This window comes from Staurois parvus, unplaced genomic scaffold (genome assembly GCF_062004578.1).
Source record: "Staurois parvus isolate SC_StPar_1 unplaced genomic scaffold, SC_StPar_1.0 ptg000102l, whole genome shotgun sequence".
Classification (NCBI taxonomy): domain Eukaryota; kingdom Metazoa; phylum Chordata; class Amphibia; order Anura; family Ranidae; genus Staurois; species Staurois parvus.
In genome coordinates, this window is record NW_028317898.1 from 2,681,474 (window position 1) to 2,702,049 (window position 20,576).

A 20,576-nucleotide genomic window follows, 5' to 3' on the forward strand; every position below is an offset into this window, starting at 1 on the left:
GTCAGTCGAGTGACATCGAGTGAGGGAGCAGCCAAACTGAATGAAGGAGCAGCTTCCTGGATTGGATCATCGTGAGACTGGGACCAGAGCCAGGTAAGAAACAGCAGCCCCCTGCCCGCCCCTGTACTTAGTGTCCCTTCTGTTGGAAGGGGGGCACCCCCCTAAAAAGTGCCGCCCTGACACCGGCTCGGAAGTGTCAGCACGCCGTATACCGGCGTGTAAGACGACCCCCGACTTTTAAGAAGATTTTCATGGGTTAAAAAGTCGTCTTATACGCCGGAAAATACGGTAGGTCTTATCAGCCCTGCCCAGTTTTGAAATGCTGGACTACAAAACATTTTCCCCCTAAAGCGGTTGTCCAGTCTAAAGTTCAAAAATTAAAAGTCAGCAGCTACAAATACTGTAGCTGCTGACTTTTAATATTAGGACACTCACCTGCCCCAGGACCCACCCAGCCAGTTTCTTTACCAGGCTTCGGTCCCTAGAGCCAGCATGCTAACTGTGGGCAGCTGGCTGTGACGGCTTTCTGGCTGCTCGATGCACATGCATGAGCCGGGCTGTGCTATTCGATTGGTTCAACAGCTTTCTGGGATCTATGACATGTCCCAGAAGGCTGTGGGGGAAGGAAAACATTTTTTTCAAGGCAAAATTCTGCTTAGATCCGTGCTACAATCTGGCCAGAAGTGGAGAAGTGTATTATATATATAGGAATGCCACACTGCCGTCGATATTTACATATGAATGCCTGTTATTTACAAGTGAATGCTGACACAGTCTGCACACCTAAGTCATCTGTACATGACAATAGGACAGAGCTGGGCAGCATAAGGGAAAGCACTTCACACTGAGATATGGACCCAGTCTGGGACAAAGACTTCCAGGGACAAAGGGAAAGTAAACCAGTACAATTGGCAAGTATGGGACAGCTGCTTGGGGCCCCACAACAATGACTGGGCCAGCTGCCTCTTTTGCCCCTCATTAAAGACGGCCCTGTGTATAAGGATGCTGTTGGGACAGAACAGAATGTAATGGGGCAGTAACAATGTGCCTAGAAGTTGGCACAGAGATACCTTGCTACATCTATGGCCAGAAGTGACTGAAACATGTCAGATTTGATGTCTACGTTTTGTTCTAGTATGCTTCAGTAAACAATTATGGTTGGATTATGATTGGATGCAGGCTTGATAAGATTCTCTGTGTTAGGAAAGGGAGATTTTCAAGAGTTAGAGCTAGACAGAAGCATAGGTAGCTTACTGGATCTGTGCCTTGGCTTGACAAGGCCCGTCAATCTTGGGATCACTGTCTTAAACCATGTTTCTTTCCAACTCCTACAAGAGTAATCAAAAATCACACTTGGACTTTGCTGGCTTGTTTTGGCAATGCAGATACGTTTGTTTTTTCTTGTTTTTATTAAAGAAGTTTATTATTATGATGATATATTTTACGATAAAAGTATAAAACTGCTTGATCGATTAACAGGTTATAAGGAAAATGCAGAGAATGTTCCACAAGATACAAGCATGAGGTTATCAGTTACTAACAAAGGTATGCATATTTTATTCAGAAATTATAGTTAAGGTATTTATGTGATCTATACAGTTCTGAGCAAGCAGCAGCAGATACTGGGATTCATTTGTTAACAGCAAATAGGCTACTTTGCAAGAAAATTTGCAATTTACTTAGGTTAGGAAATGAGGTGAAGCTATGCTGACTTCCAATTTCCAATCATGTTCATGCAAAAATAGTTTTTTTTTGTTTCCTGCACATGATTGGGTATTTTTGCAAAGTGAATATTTACCACATTTGCTAAACTAAGGGAACATTATTTTGCAAAGTGAACAGCTTTAGTAAATCAACCCTGTGATGATAATGTAAACTAGACACCCCAAAAACTGAGACGACATGGGACCAATGGTGTATTTAGGTTTTGTGCTGCCCTAGGCAACACAAAAATCGTCTACTCCCACGGACACCGACCAACACCCCCCCTTCTGCCTCTTGTTGTAGAGAGACTGATATTGACCAACAACACCCCTGCCCCCCACCTGGGAGAGCTTTCCACTAACCCCCCTGGCAATAGAGAGAAAAAGACACTCGTCTTCACAGCTCCGGACATCCCCGGGAACGACAGTCAGGCTCTACATACACCATCAAGCAGCCCACAGCCTCTTTCGGATCCCACCTGGTTCCTATGGCGTGCATGTCCCTTCTTTCATCCCTTCTACTGGGGGCGAAGGTGCTGCCCCCCTGAAAAATGCCGCCCTAGGCAAGTGCCTTGTTTGCCTTGTGGTAAATACGCCCCTGCATGGGGCAGCTTCATTTTTGGAAGTCATGCACCACCAATGACATTTTTTAGAATAGGAGAGTAGCTTAACCCCATAGCCAGCGATCCCCTTTGAGAAAATGACTCACAAATGCACTTTTTAGCAGGGCCATAAACCTACTTAGCCCAGACCTGTTATTAGCTAAATCTGTAAATATCCAATTGAATGCCTTAACAGGAGGTCTGGAATGGAACATTGCAGTATGTCATTGGTTGCTTATTATCTCCATGTCTGTTTACAATAAACATCTATAAAGGTTATAAGCCTTTCTCACTGAGTGAATTGGGAGTAGCTACCCTAAAGCCCATTAACAAAACCTACCACAATACACATTTCACTCTAAAAGCAATTATAAAACCTTAAGTCCAGGCTTATGTAATTTCCAATCTTAGGTAGATATCTGTCCTAGCTAATAATATAAGAATAATCACCTGTTGTAAATAGTTCCAGGCTTCACATTGGCTTACAAATCACTGCTTCTACAGGAGTTTTGTGTTTTGCCTGTAGAAGCAACTCAGTGTTATCCCCTGTGTCTATGCACATTAGGAAGATTAGAGGCATATTTTAAGAGGCAGGAAAAAAAAACTTTCTGGTTTACGTTTTTGATTGGAGCTTTCTGGCAGAAAAAAACACTAAATTCTCCTAAGCTTGCCTAAACTGTGTACAAAAATGCCCTCTATCAGCGTTTTTACCTGCCTAGGGAACTGGTGTTTTTTTAAGGCCAGTGTGCATGGAGCCTAACTGGAGTAGTAAGCGAATACACATTTCTTTCTATCTCTTCCTGGAGAATCGAAACTTTAGTGCATTTCATAACCCTTAAACTGATAACAGTACATCCAGAATAAACACATTTACCTGTATCAATGAATTAGCAGAATTTTAAACCCAAATACCACTACCTAGGAGATTTTAAGCCCAAACACCACTACCCTAGGAGATACTGGAGGTGGATTAGGTCAATTACATCTCTTATTATTATTATTATTATACAGTATTTATATAGCGCCAAAGGGTATGCTCAGCGCTGTACAGTAGCAAGGGGGACAGAACATGAGACAAGACAGTAACAATACAATACACGAGGGGTTCGAGGGCCCTGCTCTTTCGAGCTTACAATCTAGGAGGGAGGGGAAAGTGGTACAGGAGGAAATGGCTGTAGGGGATGGAGTGGTGGAAGGAGTGGAGGAGGTTAGTTGTTAGGTGAGGTCAGGTGTTAGGTGAGGTTGGGGTAGGCTTCCCTGAAGAGGTGGGTTTTCAGGGTGCGCCTGAAGGTAAGGAGGGTAGTGGGAGGAAGAGACCAGGGAGCTAGAGAGTAGGAGGTCCGGTGAGGAGCGGAGGGCACGAGTAGGGTAGTATTTGGGTATCAGGTCGGTTGTGTAGTTTGGAGCGGCGTTGTGGATGGCTTTGTAGGTCAGAGTTAGCAGTTTGAATTTGATGCGTTGGGCAATCAGGAGCCAGTGAAGGGATTGGCAGAGGGGTGTGGCAGATGTGGAGCGGCTGGTGAGGTGGATGAGTCTAGCCGCTGAGTTCAGGATCGACTGGAGTGGGGATGTTTGGGTAGGCCAGTGAGAAGGGAATTGCAATAGTCTAGGCGTGAGATGATGAGGGAGTGTACGAGTTGTTTGGTGGTGTCTGGGGTGAGGAATGTGCGTATCTTGGAGATGTTGCGGAGGTGGAGCCTGCAAGATCTAGATAGCAGTTGGATGTGGGGTAGGAAGGAGAGGTGGGAGTCCAGGGTGACAGCCAGGACTTTGGCGTGTGGGGTGGGAGAGATGGCGGCTTTGCTAGTAGTGATGGAGATGATGGGGAGGGGAGCGGGGTGGGGGGAAGACCAGGAGATCTCCTAGATGAAATAGCCGTCTGATACCCATCATATTTGTATTCATTCCAACTGTAATTACATGATGGATAATAATATGTTGTATACAAGTTACCAGAATGTATTTGCAGAAATGTATTTGAGGATGTGGCAGCTACATGGTCATAAACACTATGACAGCCCATTGGCCACTTCTCAGATCTTCTGAATGGCCAGATCATTTCTGTCCACACTCTTTTCAGCAATCAGAAAAAAGAGACTGCATCAATAGTCTGGAGCTCTCTCTTACTATCAAGCAAAGAACATCAGCTAAAATTTATGCGAGCCACTGATCCATCTTGTGCTTATTGACTGGACTTTGCTGAACTCACAGAACTAGGGCATTGTTAATTTTTTTCACTTTTAAATCCTTTTTGTTTTTCTGTTGCATTATTGTTTCTTTTTTTCCTTTGTACCTTTTTATGTAACTATTTTGTTTGCACCATTTTACTTTTTCTATTATTAAACAATATTTTTAATATTGTCTCTAATGCACTAATGCAGAACTTAAGGAATCCCTGTCTCTTTGAAAAGTGCTACTATATTACAGATTTCTAAATATTCCTGTCTGCTGTGACAGTGGGTATTACGCAAGTTTATTTAACCACTTGCTCTCCAGAAGATTTTACCCTCTTCATGACCAGGCCAGTTTTTGCTATATTGCACTGCGTTACTTTAACTGACAACTGAGTGGTGATGCAATGCTGTACTCAAATGAAATTTATGTAATTTTTTTTCATACAAATTGATCTTTGTTTTGGTGGTATTTGATCACCACTAGGTGTTTTATTTTTTGCAATATAAATGAAAAAAATACGGACAAGTATAAAACAAAAAAACAATATTTTTTACTTTGTGCTTTAAAACATCTAATAAAAAAAAAAAAAAATCAACTCTCTTCTCACATTTTGGCCAAAATGTATTATTTTTTTTTATACTGCTACTGGTGGTAATCAGCGACTTATAACAGGACTGCGAGCAATCTGACTCTGGGGGGCAATGACTAACTGCCACTCACATCACCAGTGACATTATTACAGTGAACAGTGCTAATAATATGCATTGTCACTATACCAATGACATTGGGCAGAAAGGTGTTAACATCTAGGGTGATCAAAGGGTTAATTGTATGACTACAAAGTGTTTATGTGTGTAATGGGTGCTGCTTTTACTAGGGATACTGTTTTCATTCCACGCTGAGCAGGGAGTGGAAAAACAACTCCATCCCCTGTCACTGAACACAGGTCTGTGTTGTTTACATTCATAGAGCTGTGTTCCATGAAACACAGAGCTGACCGGTCATTTTTTTTTATTTGCTGTATTTTTTTCTATGAAAGTTGAGCTACCCTTTAATATAGATTTTCCAGCATACATTTAACCTTTGAACATCATAATGTTTAACTGATGACTGGTGCAACAATTATTTTTTTATATTTCTATTCATGCTTCGAAGGTGATACATGGAGCAATAAAAAAAAAGAGAGATATCAGTGGAAGTAACACATTTATGTAACACCTCCCTAGTTACACTTGGGGGGGTTAGAATCCCTACTGGTTAGTCAGGAGCTGCTAGCAGCTCAGGTGTAATAGCCAGAGGGGTCAAATTTAGATCAGGGTTGAGAGATTCTGCAGGCCAGCCTCTCTGGAACTTTCCCCTGCTCTAAGGTTCTCATGGTGGGCCTTTGATGTAGTGGCTAGATCTGAAGAGTAGCTGGCTGCACCTCTTTAGGGACTTCAGCCAGTCCCCAACAGAAGGCTTGGCAAGGAGCTGGACTCCTTAAAAGGTGTTAGAGTCTGCTCAGTAGCAGGTGTTGGAGAGTGTAGAGGAATTAGTAGAGTGGAGAAATGAGAGATGTGAGGCTGGTGGAGGAGGACTGCCAGGAGGCCCACTAGGATGGGGCCTGCCTGTGGGCCTGGTTCTGGAGAGGAGGAAAACTCAGGACTCACTGATCCTCTGGGAGAGGATCCCCTGTGTAGTAGGAAGGAGCCATCCAGTTATCAAGTTTGGTAACTGCAGCCATCCTTAAACTGTGCAGGAGAGGACCTGAGTGAGTACACCTACACCCCCTGGGCGGATAGGGGAAGGAGCACTCTGGTGGGAAACCAGATTAGCCCCCCCTTATAGTGACTGTGCATCTACTAAAGGGAACAGGAGCCATATTTCCTGCTCAGGAAAGGAAAGATTACCTACAGACTGCTGGGTGGAAGAGGAGTTCATATGGGATCTGAGGTACTACAAATGGAGTTGCTGGATAGCACTCCAACAGTGGCTGTGTCTTAAAGGAGAAGCAGTGAATAGTTCAGGACGTTTGTCCTCAAGATTGTGGTTTCCTTGGGCATCCTATACACCCCTAACCCTATCCCAGTTCAAATCCCCTAAAAAAACAAAACAAAACAAAACAAAAAATGCCCAAGGACTGATTTGTTGTCCATGGATGAACGCTGTGTGGAGAACACTCATTGACTGGCAGTGCAGGGCTATAGGGGGACCCAAATTCAACAGCAACCCCAAAGGGGGTAGTGCTATATATAAGAGTATAAAGTTAGGTCCATATATATTTTGACACTGGCACAATTTTCATACTTTGGGCTCTGTATGCCACCAGAACAAATTAAAACTAAACAATCCAAATGAATTTGAAGTGCAGACTTTCAACTTTAATCCAAGGGGTTGAACATAAATAACATAACAGTACAAATTTTATGAACTGAAAGCATTTTTATACACAGTCCCTCCATTTTCAGGGGCTCAAATGTAATTGGACAAATTAATATAATCATAAACAAAATGTTCATTTTTAATATTTTCTTGAGAATCCTTTACGGGCAATGACTGGAACCCATGGACATTACTAAAGACTGGATTTCCTCCTTTCTGATGCTTTGCTAGGCTCTAACTGCAGCTGTCTTCAGTTGTTCTTTGTTTACAGGTCTTTGTGCCTTTAGGTTTGCCTTCAGCAAGTGAAATGCATACTCAATTGGGTTGAGATCAGATGATTGACTCGGCCATTTCAGAATATTCCACATATTTTCCTTCTAAAGCTCCTGGGTTGCTTTTGCAGTGTGTTTTGGATCATTGTCCATCTGTACTGTGAAGTGCCGTAAAATCAACTCTGCTGCATTTGGCTGAATCTGGGCTGACAGTATATCTCTAAACACTGCAGAATTCATCCAGCTGCTTCTGTCTTCTGTCACATCATCAATAAACACCAATGTCCCAGTGTCACTGGAAGCCATGCATGCCCATGCTATCACACTGCCTCCACCATGTTTTACAGAACGTTGTGTGCTTTGGATCATGAGCTGTTCTAAGCCTTCTCCACACTTTTTTCTTCCCATCATTCTGGTACAGATTAATCAGTTTCATCCATCCAAAGAATGCTTTTCCAGAACTGGTCTGGCTTTTTTAGATGTTGTTTGGCAAAGTCTAATCTGGCTTTTCTATTCTTCAGACTTATGAATGGTTTGCACCATGTGGTGAATCCTCTGTATCTGCTCTCCTTTTCATGATTGTAAACTTTGACAATGATATGCCCACCTCCTGAAGTGTCTAGATGTTGTGAATGGGTTTTTCTTTACCATAGAGAGGATCCTGCGATCATCCACCACTGATATCTTCCAAGGACGTCCATGCCTTTTTATGTTGCTGAGCTCACCAGTGCGTTATTCCTTCCTCAGAATGTACCAAACTGTTGATTTTGCCACTTCTAAAGTTGCTGCTATCACTCTAATGGATTTTTTTTGTGTTTGAAGCCTTGCAATGGCCTGTTTCACTTGCATGGACAGCTCCTTTGAATGCATGATGTAGGTTCACAGCAATAGATTCCAAATGCAAATACCACACTTAAAATTAACTCCAGACCTTTTTCCTGCTAAATTGATGAAAAAATAATGAAGGAGTAGCCCACACCTAGCCATGAAACAGCTTTTGATTCAATTGTCCAATTACTTTTGGTCCCTTGAAAAAGGGGGGATGGCTACTCTTAAGAGCTGTAATTCCTAAACCCTTCCTCCTTTTGGATGTACATACCCTCAAATTAAACCTGAGAGTGTGCACTTTCAGCCCACACCCATTATATAAACTATAGCTTGAATATGTTTTGGTAAATACCTGTTAAAACTAAAATTGTGCCTGTGTCTGAACATATATGGACCTAACTGTAAGGTGAAAAGTCAGCAACTTGTTCTCCCGATAAAATTCTTTACTAATAAAGGGTACAGAGTGAAAGTTACAGAAGCTTATGCATTTCGGTAAAAAACCTTATGCATTTTTTACCTAAACAAATAAGCTGCTGTAACTTGCACACTGTAACCTTTATTAATAAAGTACTTTTATCAGGAGAATGAGTTGCCAACTCTTCACCTTATACTCCTATGCTGTTTAAAGTGCCAGGAAGACACTGTGAGCTTTGGAGCACTGTTGGTCTACCTCCAGGGGAAATCAACCAATGCGTACATTTTTGTTCTCTGCCCTATGCAATCTTCTAAAAATCACAAATCAAATCAAACATGCAATTATGTCTCAATAAAGTTCTTTGTGCAGAAATAATAATATTATCTCCCAAATTGTGCATTTGTGCTATCTATGAAGATTGTGCAATTCATGCTCTGTGCTCCCCACCAGTGGCCCCACACACTCACTGACTCCTGTGGACCCGTATAATTAGACAAAAGTCTTAACTCGCTTGGGTGGAACAAATCTCTCTTCTGCTGGGTCTTGTAGACCTCCTCTGTCCGATTGCACTTATCACCATATGTGGTCTCACTGCGTCGATTATGACGGTAGGATGTTCATATATAAGGCATGGAGGAAGGCAGCCAAATAGTGTAATTCCATTTATTAAACCCTGAATAAAAAAGTATATTGCACTCACAGTAATCCAGTAACAGGCATAAAACGCCACATGAGGAAGTAACGCACCACCGTGCGCTCCACTGGCCAGATATGACATCACCATGGCCCGCTCTGATGCATTTGTCCCTCCCACTGGGCATCTTCAGAGGCCAGGATCCGTTGTGATAAGCGGGCATATTTATACATCTAAAAAGCACACCTATTACACTCATTATGTATACTGAGGCCAGATATGCTCTGAACCGGATATGATCCCTTGGCCCTCTTAATACTCTCAAGGGTGTACTGAGCCAAAATTCCCAGGCCCCATCTACTGCACCCATCTCATTAACTAAGGACAAATGGTATAGTGCCAGTGTGATACAAACTTCTGCTATCTTCACTATCTCCACTACTCTCATGGGTGTATTAAGCCGTAATGTATGACTGACAATTCTATCTTAAAAAAAAAAAAAAAAAAAAAAGTTTACTACATGCCATCCCACCACTACTCTTTTGAAAAATCTGTTCTAAAGGTGCTAAATCTAATTTTTAAATTAGTTATTTTAAACTATTTTAAATAACCTTTTGAACAAGAAACCTTACGTCACTTTGGCATACTTCTGGTGAATGAGTGGTAGGGAGAGGAACCTACTTGTGAGGGACAATGCTTAGCACAAGGTCAGGTTTCAGACAAGGAGGGATAGCTTAAGGAAGTCTTCTTCTTCACTTTATTTACTCCGGTAAGCAATGCAGAGCTGTGGAGAAAACAGACTGCAGAAAAATCCTCTGCCTAGGTAAAGAAGGGACATTACCTCTGGTAAGAGAAGGTGTCCTCCAGTAACATACCCTGTAAATACTGAGACTGTATATTCTCTGGATTGCTGACATCAGTGCTGAAGATCACTTCATCTCCTGCTGCCAACAAACTGTGCACAATTTATATTCATGTAAAAGAAATCAGTACCCTATACACAGTGTGCATCTCCTCCCAATACAAGGTACCTAATTCAGGCTCCGCCTGCATGCCGGAGGTGGCACATAACAAACAATTTCTTATGTTTGAGAATAGACTCCAGATACCACCCACTCTGCCAGCGTAATCCAGTGGGACCTTGTTGTTGTTGTCTGTACACAGTTTATCCATTCTAAATATAAATGTGGCTCTGGTAGCAGTAATTGTTCATTGAAAGTTAAAGTGTTCAAGTATGCCTGATGTAACTCTCTCCTGCCTGACTCCCATATGTGGTAAACGGTTTTGTTTCATAGCCATTGTGGGGGCAAATCAATGCTTTCCAAACAGCACCTATGCCTAAACATGAACATCTCCACTCTCCATTAGCTGTGGCAAAATAACCATGACTTTGACTTGGGCAGTGCTCAGCTAACCCGAAGCAAAAGCTTTTTTCAGGATTTGTTAGAATTTACTAAATATAGGCAGCAAGGTAGGGGTAGATAGTGATTTAAATACGTTAGGATACTTCCTATCCCCAGTAGGTTCACTGTTACTCTTATGTCTTCTGTGAGCATCATTATTATTGTTATTATAATACAGGATTTATATAGCACCAATAGTTTGCACAGTGCTTTACAGCATGAGGGCAGGCAATACCAATAGTTTGCACAATGCTTTACAGCATGAGGGCAGGCAATACAATTCAATACAGCAGGAATCAGTGGGCCATGCTCATTAGAACTTTCAATCTGAAAGGGATGGTCAAGTGATACCAAAGGTAAAAATAAAAGTACAATTGTTAGGTGGAGGTAGGACAGGCTTCTCTATAGGGAAGGGGTTTAAGGGATCGCCTAAACGTGGACAGAGTAGGAGATCGTTGGACAGATGGGAGTAGGGACTTCCAGAAGATGGGAGATGCTCTTGAAAAGTCTTGGAGGCATGTATGGGAGGTGCTGATGGAGCTGGACAGCAGGAACGAACAGAACGATTTGGTTGGAATTTTGAGACAAGGTTAGTGATGTAGCTGGGGGCAGAATTGTGGATGGCTTTGTAAGTTGCTAGCATTTTAAAATTTTATTCATTGGGTGAGCAGAAGCTAATGGAGGGTTTGGCAAAGAGGGGTAGCAGACACTGAACAGTTGGTAACGTGGATGAGTCTGGCAGCAGCATTCATCATGGACTGAAGGGGGATAGCCTATATGTAAAGGTAATCCAATGAGGAGAGAGTTGCAATAGTTGAGGTGAGAGATAACCCGGGAGTAAATTAGAAGCTTTGTGGTGTCATTGGTTAAGAAGGGGTGTATTTGGAAATGTTGGGAAAGTTGCGGTGACAAGATCTGGATAGTGATTGGATGTAGGACTTAAAGGAGAGTTCATAGCCCAAAATTACATCTAGCACCCTGGCATGCAGGGGCAGACTGATAGTTGTGCCATCAATCTTGACAGAGAAGTCAGGGGAAGAGCACATGAGGAAAGAAATACCAATAGCTTGGTTTTAGACAGACTGAGTATGAGGAAGTGGTGTGACATCCAGATTGATATGTCTGTCAGTAAATTAGTGGTACGTGTGGAGACTGATGGAGTGAGCTGAGGGGTAGAAAGATAGATTTGGATGTCATCAACATAGAAATGGTGTTGAAAGCCATGGGAGGCTATCAGTTAACCTAGGAAGGAGATGTAAATCGAGAATAAGAGAGGTCCAAGAAGGGAAACTTGGGGGACCCCGAAAGAAAAAGGAAGAGGAGAGGAGGAGGTATAATTGTAAGTGAAACAGCAGGCGCATTGGGATAGGTAAGATGAGTACCAATGGGAAGTACAGTCATGGAGACCAAAATAGTGCAGTTTTTTTTTTTTTTTTTTTTTTTTAAAAGGAGTGTGTTGTCAACTGTATCAAAGGAAGCAGAGAGGTCCACGAGCAAGAGTACAGAATGGTGACCATTGGTTTTAATTGTTAATAAATGGTTTCTGAGTTTTAGAGCAGTTTCTGTGGAGTGTTGCAGGCAAAATCCAGACTAAAGGGGGTCAAGAAGGTTATTTTCAGTGAGGTGGTACCTCAGGCGGTTGTTGACCAGGCGTTCAAGGAGTTTTGAGGTAAAGGGGAATGAGCAGGTGGGTGGTGTGTTAAGATTGGTGGGATCTAGTGAGGGCTTTTTAAATTCTTCTATAATAGCTGGGTTAAATGAGGAAAGTAGGGAAGTATTGAATGTACCTGCATTGTTTGACACCAGTGTTCTTCATATGACACCAGTATTCCTCATATGACACCAGTGTTGCTTATATGCAAGGCAAATGCAGCTGAAAAGCCTTTACTGAGCAGAGAGCTGGTGAATGTCAATCAACGGCTGCCTGCTCTGTCCCTCCAGCACTCACTGCAGCGCCGTGCTGTGGAAAAGCTAGCTAAGGCTTTAGTTCGCTGAGAGGCTGAGCCAGCTGCCAGTCCAAACATCTGGGTGGATCTCGACCATATGGTTGGGATATTTTCAGAGCCTGGACTGGCTCTGTGATGTGAGCCGACAGCGGGCTTTGGTCCGATGTCATCTGAAAACAGGTCACAGGAGTGCGGAATAAACTGCACTTCTGTCATCCATAGTAAAAGTATTATAGCTTTGGCCATACTTCTCCTTTAATAATGTCAATACCCTACAGTGACTTTGAAGACGAGAAACCTCCTGTAAGAGGTAACTAATCTGGATAGAGAGTCCACTAATAGTGCTTTGCTCACTGACATCTAATACACCTGTTTACAAGTGTCAATCAAGCTTTGACTTATAGCTGTGTCAGCTAGATAGATTAATGTTTTTCTTGGGCTTCTAAAATTCTCCTATTGCTTTTAATATCACTAAGGCCACAGAGAGCAATAGACTATGGATATCATGTGTAAAAGGAACAGCTCTTCTGAGAGTGATAGAGTGATAGACTATATACTATGATCTGATCATACGGAAGATTAAGCTCAACTAACCAGGTTTCTCATTTGTTGTTTTATGCAATTTATGGCACAGGGAGCTTGTTAATGTTGACCAAAATCTTTTTTTTTTACATGGAAGGATACAGATCACCCTGTTTATAACATGTCTTTAATGGTAGAACTCCAGCCAATATGTTTTTCTTTTTTTTAAACAAACTCTTTATTGACTTTAATTTTTGCACGTACAAAAATGCAAGACCTGGATGCCCAGCGCTCGCAAGGTTGAGCTATCCAGCACAAAGTAGGTACAAAATAACAATAACACAATGGCACAACCAAAAACAAAGGAAAGAAAAAAGGAAAAATAAAATTTGTGTACATACTGTATGTGACTTGTGTTACAGCAAACAAATTTTGGCATATATAATCGCCCAACACAGGTCCCTCCTCAACAACAGGAACTGTACATGGTCAGTCCACTGAATTTAAGATTCCAAGATAGGTACAAGGGGAATCTATACCGTGGTAGTAACTTCTAACCATTTCACTTAGACTTTGTCAAACTGGGGGGGACAACCTCTATTTATATACAGTGCTTTGAAAAAGTATTCAAACCCCTTGAAATTTTCCACATTTTGTCATGTTACAACCAAAATTCATCCCCCATGAGCCAATACTTTGTAGAACCACCTTTCGCTGCAATTACAGCTGCGAGTCTTTTGGGGAGCACTGCCAGAGACCTCCAGCAGGCCACTGGTATGAATGTCTCTGACCAAACAATCAGAAACAGACTTCATGAGGATTGTCTGAGGGCCCGACATCCTCTGGTGGACCCTATGCTCAAAGCCCGGCACCATAGAGCTCAACTGGCATTTGTCATTGAACACCAGAATTGGCAGGTCTGCCACTGGTGCCCTATGCTTTTCACAGATGACAGCAGGTTCACCTGGAGCACATTTGACAGATGTGAAAGGGTCTGTAGAAGCCTTGGAGAACATTATGCTGTCTGTAGCATCGTTCAGCATGACCGTTTTGGTGGTGGATCAGTGATGGTTTGGGGAGGCATATCCATGGTGACCTCTACAGGCTAGACAATAGCACTCTGAATGCCATTAGGTATTGGGATGAAATCCTTGGACCCATTGTCAGATCCTACGCTGGTGCAGTGGGTCCTGGGTTCCTCCTGGTGTAAGACAATGCCCAGCCTCATGTGGCGAGAATATGCAGGCAGTTCCTGGAGGATGAAGGAATTGATACCATTGAATGGCCCCCACACTCACCTGACCTAAATCCAATAGAACACCTCTGGGATATCATGTTTCAGTCCATCCAACACCAGCAGGTTGCAACTCAGACTGTCCAGGAGCTCAGTGATACCCTGGTCCAGATCTGAAAGGAAATACCCCAGGACACCATACATCATCTCATTAGAAGCATTCCCCAATGTTGTCAGGCATTTGTACAAGCACACGGGGGGCTATACAAATTACTGAGTACCATTTTGAGTTGCTGCAAGGAAATTTCTAAAAAATGGACTAGCCTGCTGCATAATTTTTTCACTTTGATTTTCAGGGTGTCTTTGAATTCAATCCTCTGTAGGCTGATAATTTTCATTTCCATCTAATGTTGGGTCATCATTACATTCCTAGGACCACTGCAGGTGTGTCCCCATTGCAGCTCACTTGGCAAATGGAGACAACCTCCCCATATTTCTAGGTAACAGTCTTTATCTTCTGTCAGGGACATATATGCTGCTGATCGTTGTTTCCAGAACCCAGTGCTGCTTTCAGCTGACACTTTATTACAATCCGGGGAGTACCATGATACACATGTGACCACAATGTTTATATCCCTGGGAATGCAGTTTATGTACATCTGATTATTGTTTTATTTATTTTCGCAGTTTGTAGTGTTTCTGTTTATATTGATTTGAATACATTTTTGGAGGGAACATGACATCATGGGGCGGGGCCAAGCTCATTTCACTTCACTCTGATTGGTGGATGGTTTTCTTAAATAGTTCTCCAGTTTCTATCACAATTTGTCACATGCCTGATGAAGGGGTCCTGCAAGACTCCGAAACATTGCCTTGCTGTAACTATGTGATGGTTTATTAAAACCTTTGGACCCGTATTGGTGATCCTCGGTGTGCTGGTGACATTTTTTCCATGCTGATTTTGTTCGGTTCACACAGCCATTTTTAACGCAGGAACGTGTGCGTTTGGATTATAAACTTGCATCCTTACATTCCTAACACATTACTCAGTCCATATCAGTATATATATATATCCAGTATGATATTTTTTCCCCATTGAGATCTGTTTTCAAAGTGTTCCTTTCATTTTTTTTGAGTAGTGTAATTTTAAATAATGGAGGAAGGGTTAGTACCTCTTGTCAGACTGGAAGATTTCCTCTCACTTCTTGTCCTGAACACACTACAGGAAGTGAGATGAAAGCACCCCATAGTGAAGGGAAAATATACCTTTGATTGTTGTTACTTTTTCAGGTGTCACCAACAGACAATTCCCTCTTTACGCAGTTCCAGTGACAACAAGAATTCTACTTTAAATAGGTGAATTGATTGGAGAGTTCTTGGTTACATCCTTTAGGAATGGGCGTTTTAGACAGAAATTAAAACGGAACTATATCTTATTTTAAAGCTAAACTCCAGGTATGATCTTAATTGTATAGTTACATTGTGCCAGCTTGGACCAAGGTAAGTATGGATATCTCATACTTGAGGGACCACTTTGGAAGCTGACAATTAATGTTGTACTCAGTGTTACTGCAGTGATTGCAACAGTCTTCTGGATCCTGCTACTATTTACAGTAAACCTTACATTATTTTCAATAAATACAAAGTGTTCTTTGATTGGATGAGGTGGAGATCATGATATCACTGCCCCTTGTCCAATCAGAGAATGCCTTGTATTCACTGAAAAAAATACAAGACATTCTGTGAATGGCAGCTGCACCAAATGAATTTCTATGGTCAGTGTACTTGGTGCAGCTCCATGTAAACAGTCTGTGTGATTATAAAGTGCTAGGTGACTGGTGGACTCAATGTGGTGCTCCGTGAGAAATAGCAGAATTGCGCACTCACCAGAAGTAAATTGATTATACGCGTTATATATCACATCCAGAGGTATCCTTCTCAGGTATAGGTCTGGTCAGGTTAGGTGATCCTCCCTCAGGATAGTAATCATCAAATGCCCAAAAGTAGATTTATTCAGATCCAGGTAGCCAGAGGTCCCTGTTAGTGGATTACCACTGTGACCACATTTCTCTGCCCTGCCTTCAGCATTTTGTAGTTTGAAGCTCCAAGTGTCCCACGTTAGCTTGCAGCCTATTGTGTGCTTACTCAAGACTTTTACTCATTCTTACTTCAGCATTTTGTAGCTTGAAGCTCCAAGTGTCCCACATTAGCTTGCAGCCTCTTGTGTGTTTACTCATCAAGAGTCTTCAAGAGTAAACACACAAGAGGCTGCAAGCTAATGTGGGACACTTGGAGCTTCAAGCTACAAAATGCTGAAGTATGAATGGGGCATATGAGGCAGGGCAGAGAAATGTGTCACAGTGGTAATGCCCTAACAGGGACCTCAGGTTACCTGGATTCGAATAATTCCGCTTTTGGGCATTTTATGATTACTACACTGAGGGAGGATCACCTAACCTGACCAGACCTATACCTGAGGAGGATACCTCTGGATGTGATATATAACGATATAATCAATTTACTTCTGGTGAGTGCGCAATTCTGCTATTTCTCACGGAGCACCACCATTGAGTCCACCAGTCACCTGGCACTTTATAGTCGCACAGACTGCTTACATGGAACTTTGATTTTATTATCATTTATTTAGAATATTCATTGTCAATCATATTTCTAGCACTGCACTGTTTATTCATTCTGTTTATAAGGCTTATGTTGGTTACGTTGAGTGCACAGCTGCTGTCTGGATAGCGCTCACTTTTACTACTAATATCACTTGGTGCAGCTGCTTGGCACAGGACTCTACTACAGTGATGGATGCAATCCACTGGGTTCTGTGTCATGCAGCTGCACAACTGTACACTGAAACCAACTGTACAACTGATTGTCAGCTCCCACAGTGGTCCCTCAGGTATGAGATATGCATGATTACATTGTGCCAAGCTGGACCAATGCAACTATACAATTAAGATCATACCTAGAGTCAGCTTTAAACACTGAATTTAAATGAAAAAAAATACCAAGATATAAATATGGGCACAGAACCATTATCACCTTTACGACCTCTGGAGCAGCGCACTTTTAACTGAAATGATAGGGTGGTCTGTAGATATCATTATTATTGAAAAAGGGATATGAATAGAGCAGGTAACCTGTTAAGCTGGCATTGTTATCATATTTATAAAACAGATATTATGAAATTAATCTTGACATAACTCATTGCAGCCAATTAAAACATTAAATACCAGGAATGTGCTGTGTACAGAGTGCAGAGTTCAGGAGTTCCCTGCATACAGAGTTCAGAGTTCAGGAGTGTACTATGTACAGAGCTGCAGAGTTCAGGAGTGTCCTGCATACAGAGCTGCAGAGTTCAGGAGTGTACTATGTTCAGAGTGCAGAGTTCAGGAGTGTCTTGCGTACAGAGCTGCAGAGTTCAGAAGTGTCCTGCATACAGAGCTGCAGAGTTCAGGAGTGTACTATGTTCAGAGTGCAGAGTTCAGGAGTGTCTTGCGTACAGAGCTGCAGAGTTCAGAAGTGTCCTGCATACAGAGCTGCAGAGTTCAGGAGTGTCCTGCATACAGAGCTGCAGAGTTCAGGAGTGTCCTGCATACAGAGCTGCAGAGTTCAGGAGTGTACTATGTACAAAGTGCAGAGTTCAGGAGTGTCCTGCGTACAGAGCTGAAGAGTTCAGGAGTGTACTATGTTCAGAGTGCAGAGTTCAGGAGTGTCCTGCGTACAGAGCTGCAGAGTTCAGGAGTGTACTATGTTCAGAGTGCAAAGTTCAGGAGTGTCCTGCGTACAGAGCTGCAGAGTTCAGGAGTGTCCTGCATAGAGAGCTGCAGAGTTCATGAGTGTACTATGTACAGAGTGCAGAGTTCAGGAGTGTACTATGTACAGAGTGCAGAGTTCAGGAGTGTCCTGCATACAGAGTAGAGAGTTCAGGGGTGTCCTGCATACAGAGTGCAGAGTTCATGAGTGTCCTGTGTATAGAGCTGCAGAGTTCAGGAATGTCCTGAGCACAGAGCTGTAGAGTTCAGGAGTGTCCTGCGTGCAGAGATGCATAGTTCAAGTGCAGGGTTCAGAAATGCATATTTCACTAGCCACTGTGCAACCAAAAATGACTCTCCTTTTCCCCACAAATCACCCCCTCCTCCAGTACAGAGCTCTCCTCCTACCACAACCCCCCCTTGCCAGTACATGATAGAGAATAGCTACTACAGAGGAACAGCTACAGATTGCCTCAGTAGCAGTGGAGAGGAGAGCCCAGGCTCTGAGGAGGGCACAGGCTTCAGGATCTGCTAGCACTGGATTAGCAAGGCTGTGTACATCCCTCACCCCCTCCTCTGCTCTGATAGGCATGTGCAGGGCAGAGAGGATTCAGTGCAGCCCCCCCACCCCCGGGGGAGAAGAACTGTCACTTCTAAACACAGAAGCTGAATATCTGTATTTAAAAGTGACAGTACTGAATGGCACATTCCAGCTGACAAAATGCCCTACTGGTACAGCATTTACTTCTCTTCCCTTTTTATAACATTTAAATTAAACAGAACACACATTGAAAAAGAAGTTAGGGAATCTAAAAAAAACCAAACATTTGTATTCATGTTGCAGCTGTTCCCTCGCTGCCTCTGCATTGAGCACTGAACTGCATCCTCATAGTATAACATAGGCTGCCTGCACTCAGCAACAGCCACATTAAAAAAAACAAAAAAAAACCCCAAAACACTGATTCAGACTATACAGGACACATCACCTATGTGAATGAGCCCCAATGCCTCATTTACACACAGAACTTTATTAACTCAATTTTATACAGTTTGATCTTTTAGATTTAGCAGGAATTTTGTAAGTTATGGTATGTTTTTACCTGCTAAAAATGGTTTTAGTGTATTGTAATGAAAATATTGTTTTGATATTTTTTGGGGGGGAGGGGGTAGCCTGTCAGGTAGGCTGTATTGAGCCCCATGATTTCTTTTTTTTTTTTTCTATAATTAACAGTTTTTATTGATTTTCACATGTATATACATAAATCACATTTGAAAGAGAAACGAGAGAAAAAAGCACATCGATGGTAGAAATCTGGAAAGGTACAGAACATAAAATGTCACAAAATAACAGTGGAGAAGTTAAAACAGTTAAAACCGTACATTATGAGCAGGTTGAGAAGAAATAAAGACATCCCATGGGTTCCATACTGCCTCAAACACAGAAATTGAACAAGCATGTAGAGCGGTCAAATAATCTGTCTTACATCAGCAATAATTTTAAACAGAGTCGGCATCAAAGGAGGTATGAAGGATAGCCAACACATAGGAATGCTTCTTCTGGCTGCAGTCAGAACATGCGTGGAGAGTTTCCTGGACGGATTGGTTAGGAAATGGCAGGCTCAATAAAAAGTATAGAGGCTCAAAAGGGAGAGAGGTATGCAATAGCAATTGTAAGAAGGACAAAACCTCTTCCCAAAAAGGAGTAATGGATCCACATGTCCAAAAAATATGGTAGAGAGAGCCAAAGTCCTTCCCACAGCGCCAGCAGGCAGAAGGAGCATTCAGGTTACAGGCATGGAGTACTTCAGGCGTTTTGTACCACAACATCATAATTTTGTATGTATTTTCCTTATAAACCACGCAAACAGAGGATCTAGGTGCATTTTCCCAAATGTTTTTCCACATTGTCAGATCTATGTCACAATGTAAAAACTGGGACCACTTGCACATGTACTGATGAGTGTCATTGTAGGGGGAAGTGTCCATAAGGAGTCTATAGGTATTAGAGATGATATCCCTTTGATGTGGGCCCTGTATACATAAACATTCAAAGGGAGTGAGCTTCCCAAGGGTCAATGAGGGTGACATGGTAGAGAAATAGTGGCGTATCTGAAAATAAACATATAGTTGTTGGGAAGGCCCCATGATTTCTAACAGCATCCCTGGCTGCAATGGTTACTAGCTTCAGGTCTTCAGGTTTAGGGGTTAAATTGATTTTAAAGTGGAGTTCCAGTGAACATAAAAAAAAATTTAAAGGCAGCAGCTAAACTGTAGCTGCTGACTTTTAAGAAACAGCCACTCACATGTCCCTCGATACCGCAGTGTCCCCCCCGCAGCCCGTTTCACCGACCGCCCTGTGTTCCTGGCGCCAGAATCTTCAGTGTGGGCACCTGGCTGCGACAGCTTGCGGCTTCACAGCCAGGTGCTCACTGGGCATGCGCAAGTAGCGCTGCGCATTGTGAGTGGCCCCATAGTCTTCTGGGACCTGACTATGGGGAGGGAGGAAAGGAGGACAACTTCCGTTTCCGATCAGCTGAAGTGGGTACCTGTCAACTTCGAGTACCCGCTCCTCCCCCGCTCCCCAAAGGTGCCAATCCTTAATGGGGAGAGGGGGACCAGTCCTTAGGTTGGAACTTCCCTTTTTGGATGGAGCTCTGCTTTAATTTCTAAGAGGTGCCTCATGGTAAAGTGGGTGTAGTGCGACTGTATATAGTACT

The 20,576-nt window shown here is 42.6% G+C and overlaps 1 protein-coding gene across 2 annotated transcripts in view; it reads left to right on the plus strand.

Annotated features, from left to right (window-relative positions):
- Positions 1-20,576, plus strand: part of LOC149467755 (kyphoscoliosis peptidase-like) — a 62,407-nt gene that overhangs the window by 7,752 nt on the left and 34,079 nt on the right. The window contains exon 3 of one of the 2 annotated variants that reach the window (XM_089671237.1): positions 1,480-1,545. The exons of the other annotated variant lie outside the window; for it this stretch is intronic. Coding sequence (XP_089527363.1) covers positions 1,480-1,545 — 66 coding nt within the window. The remainder of the gene's footprint in view (positions 1-1,479; positions 1,546-20,576) is intronic. 2 annotated transcript variants of the gene reach the window in all.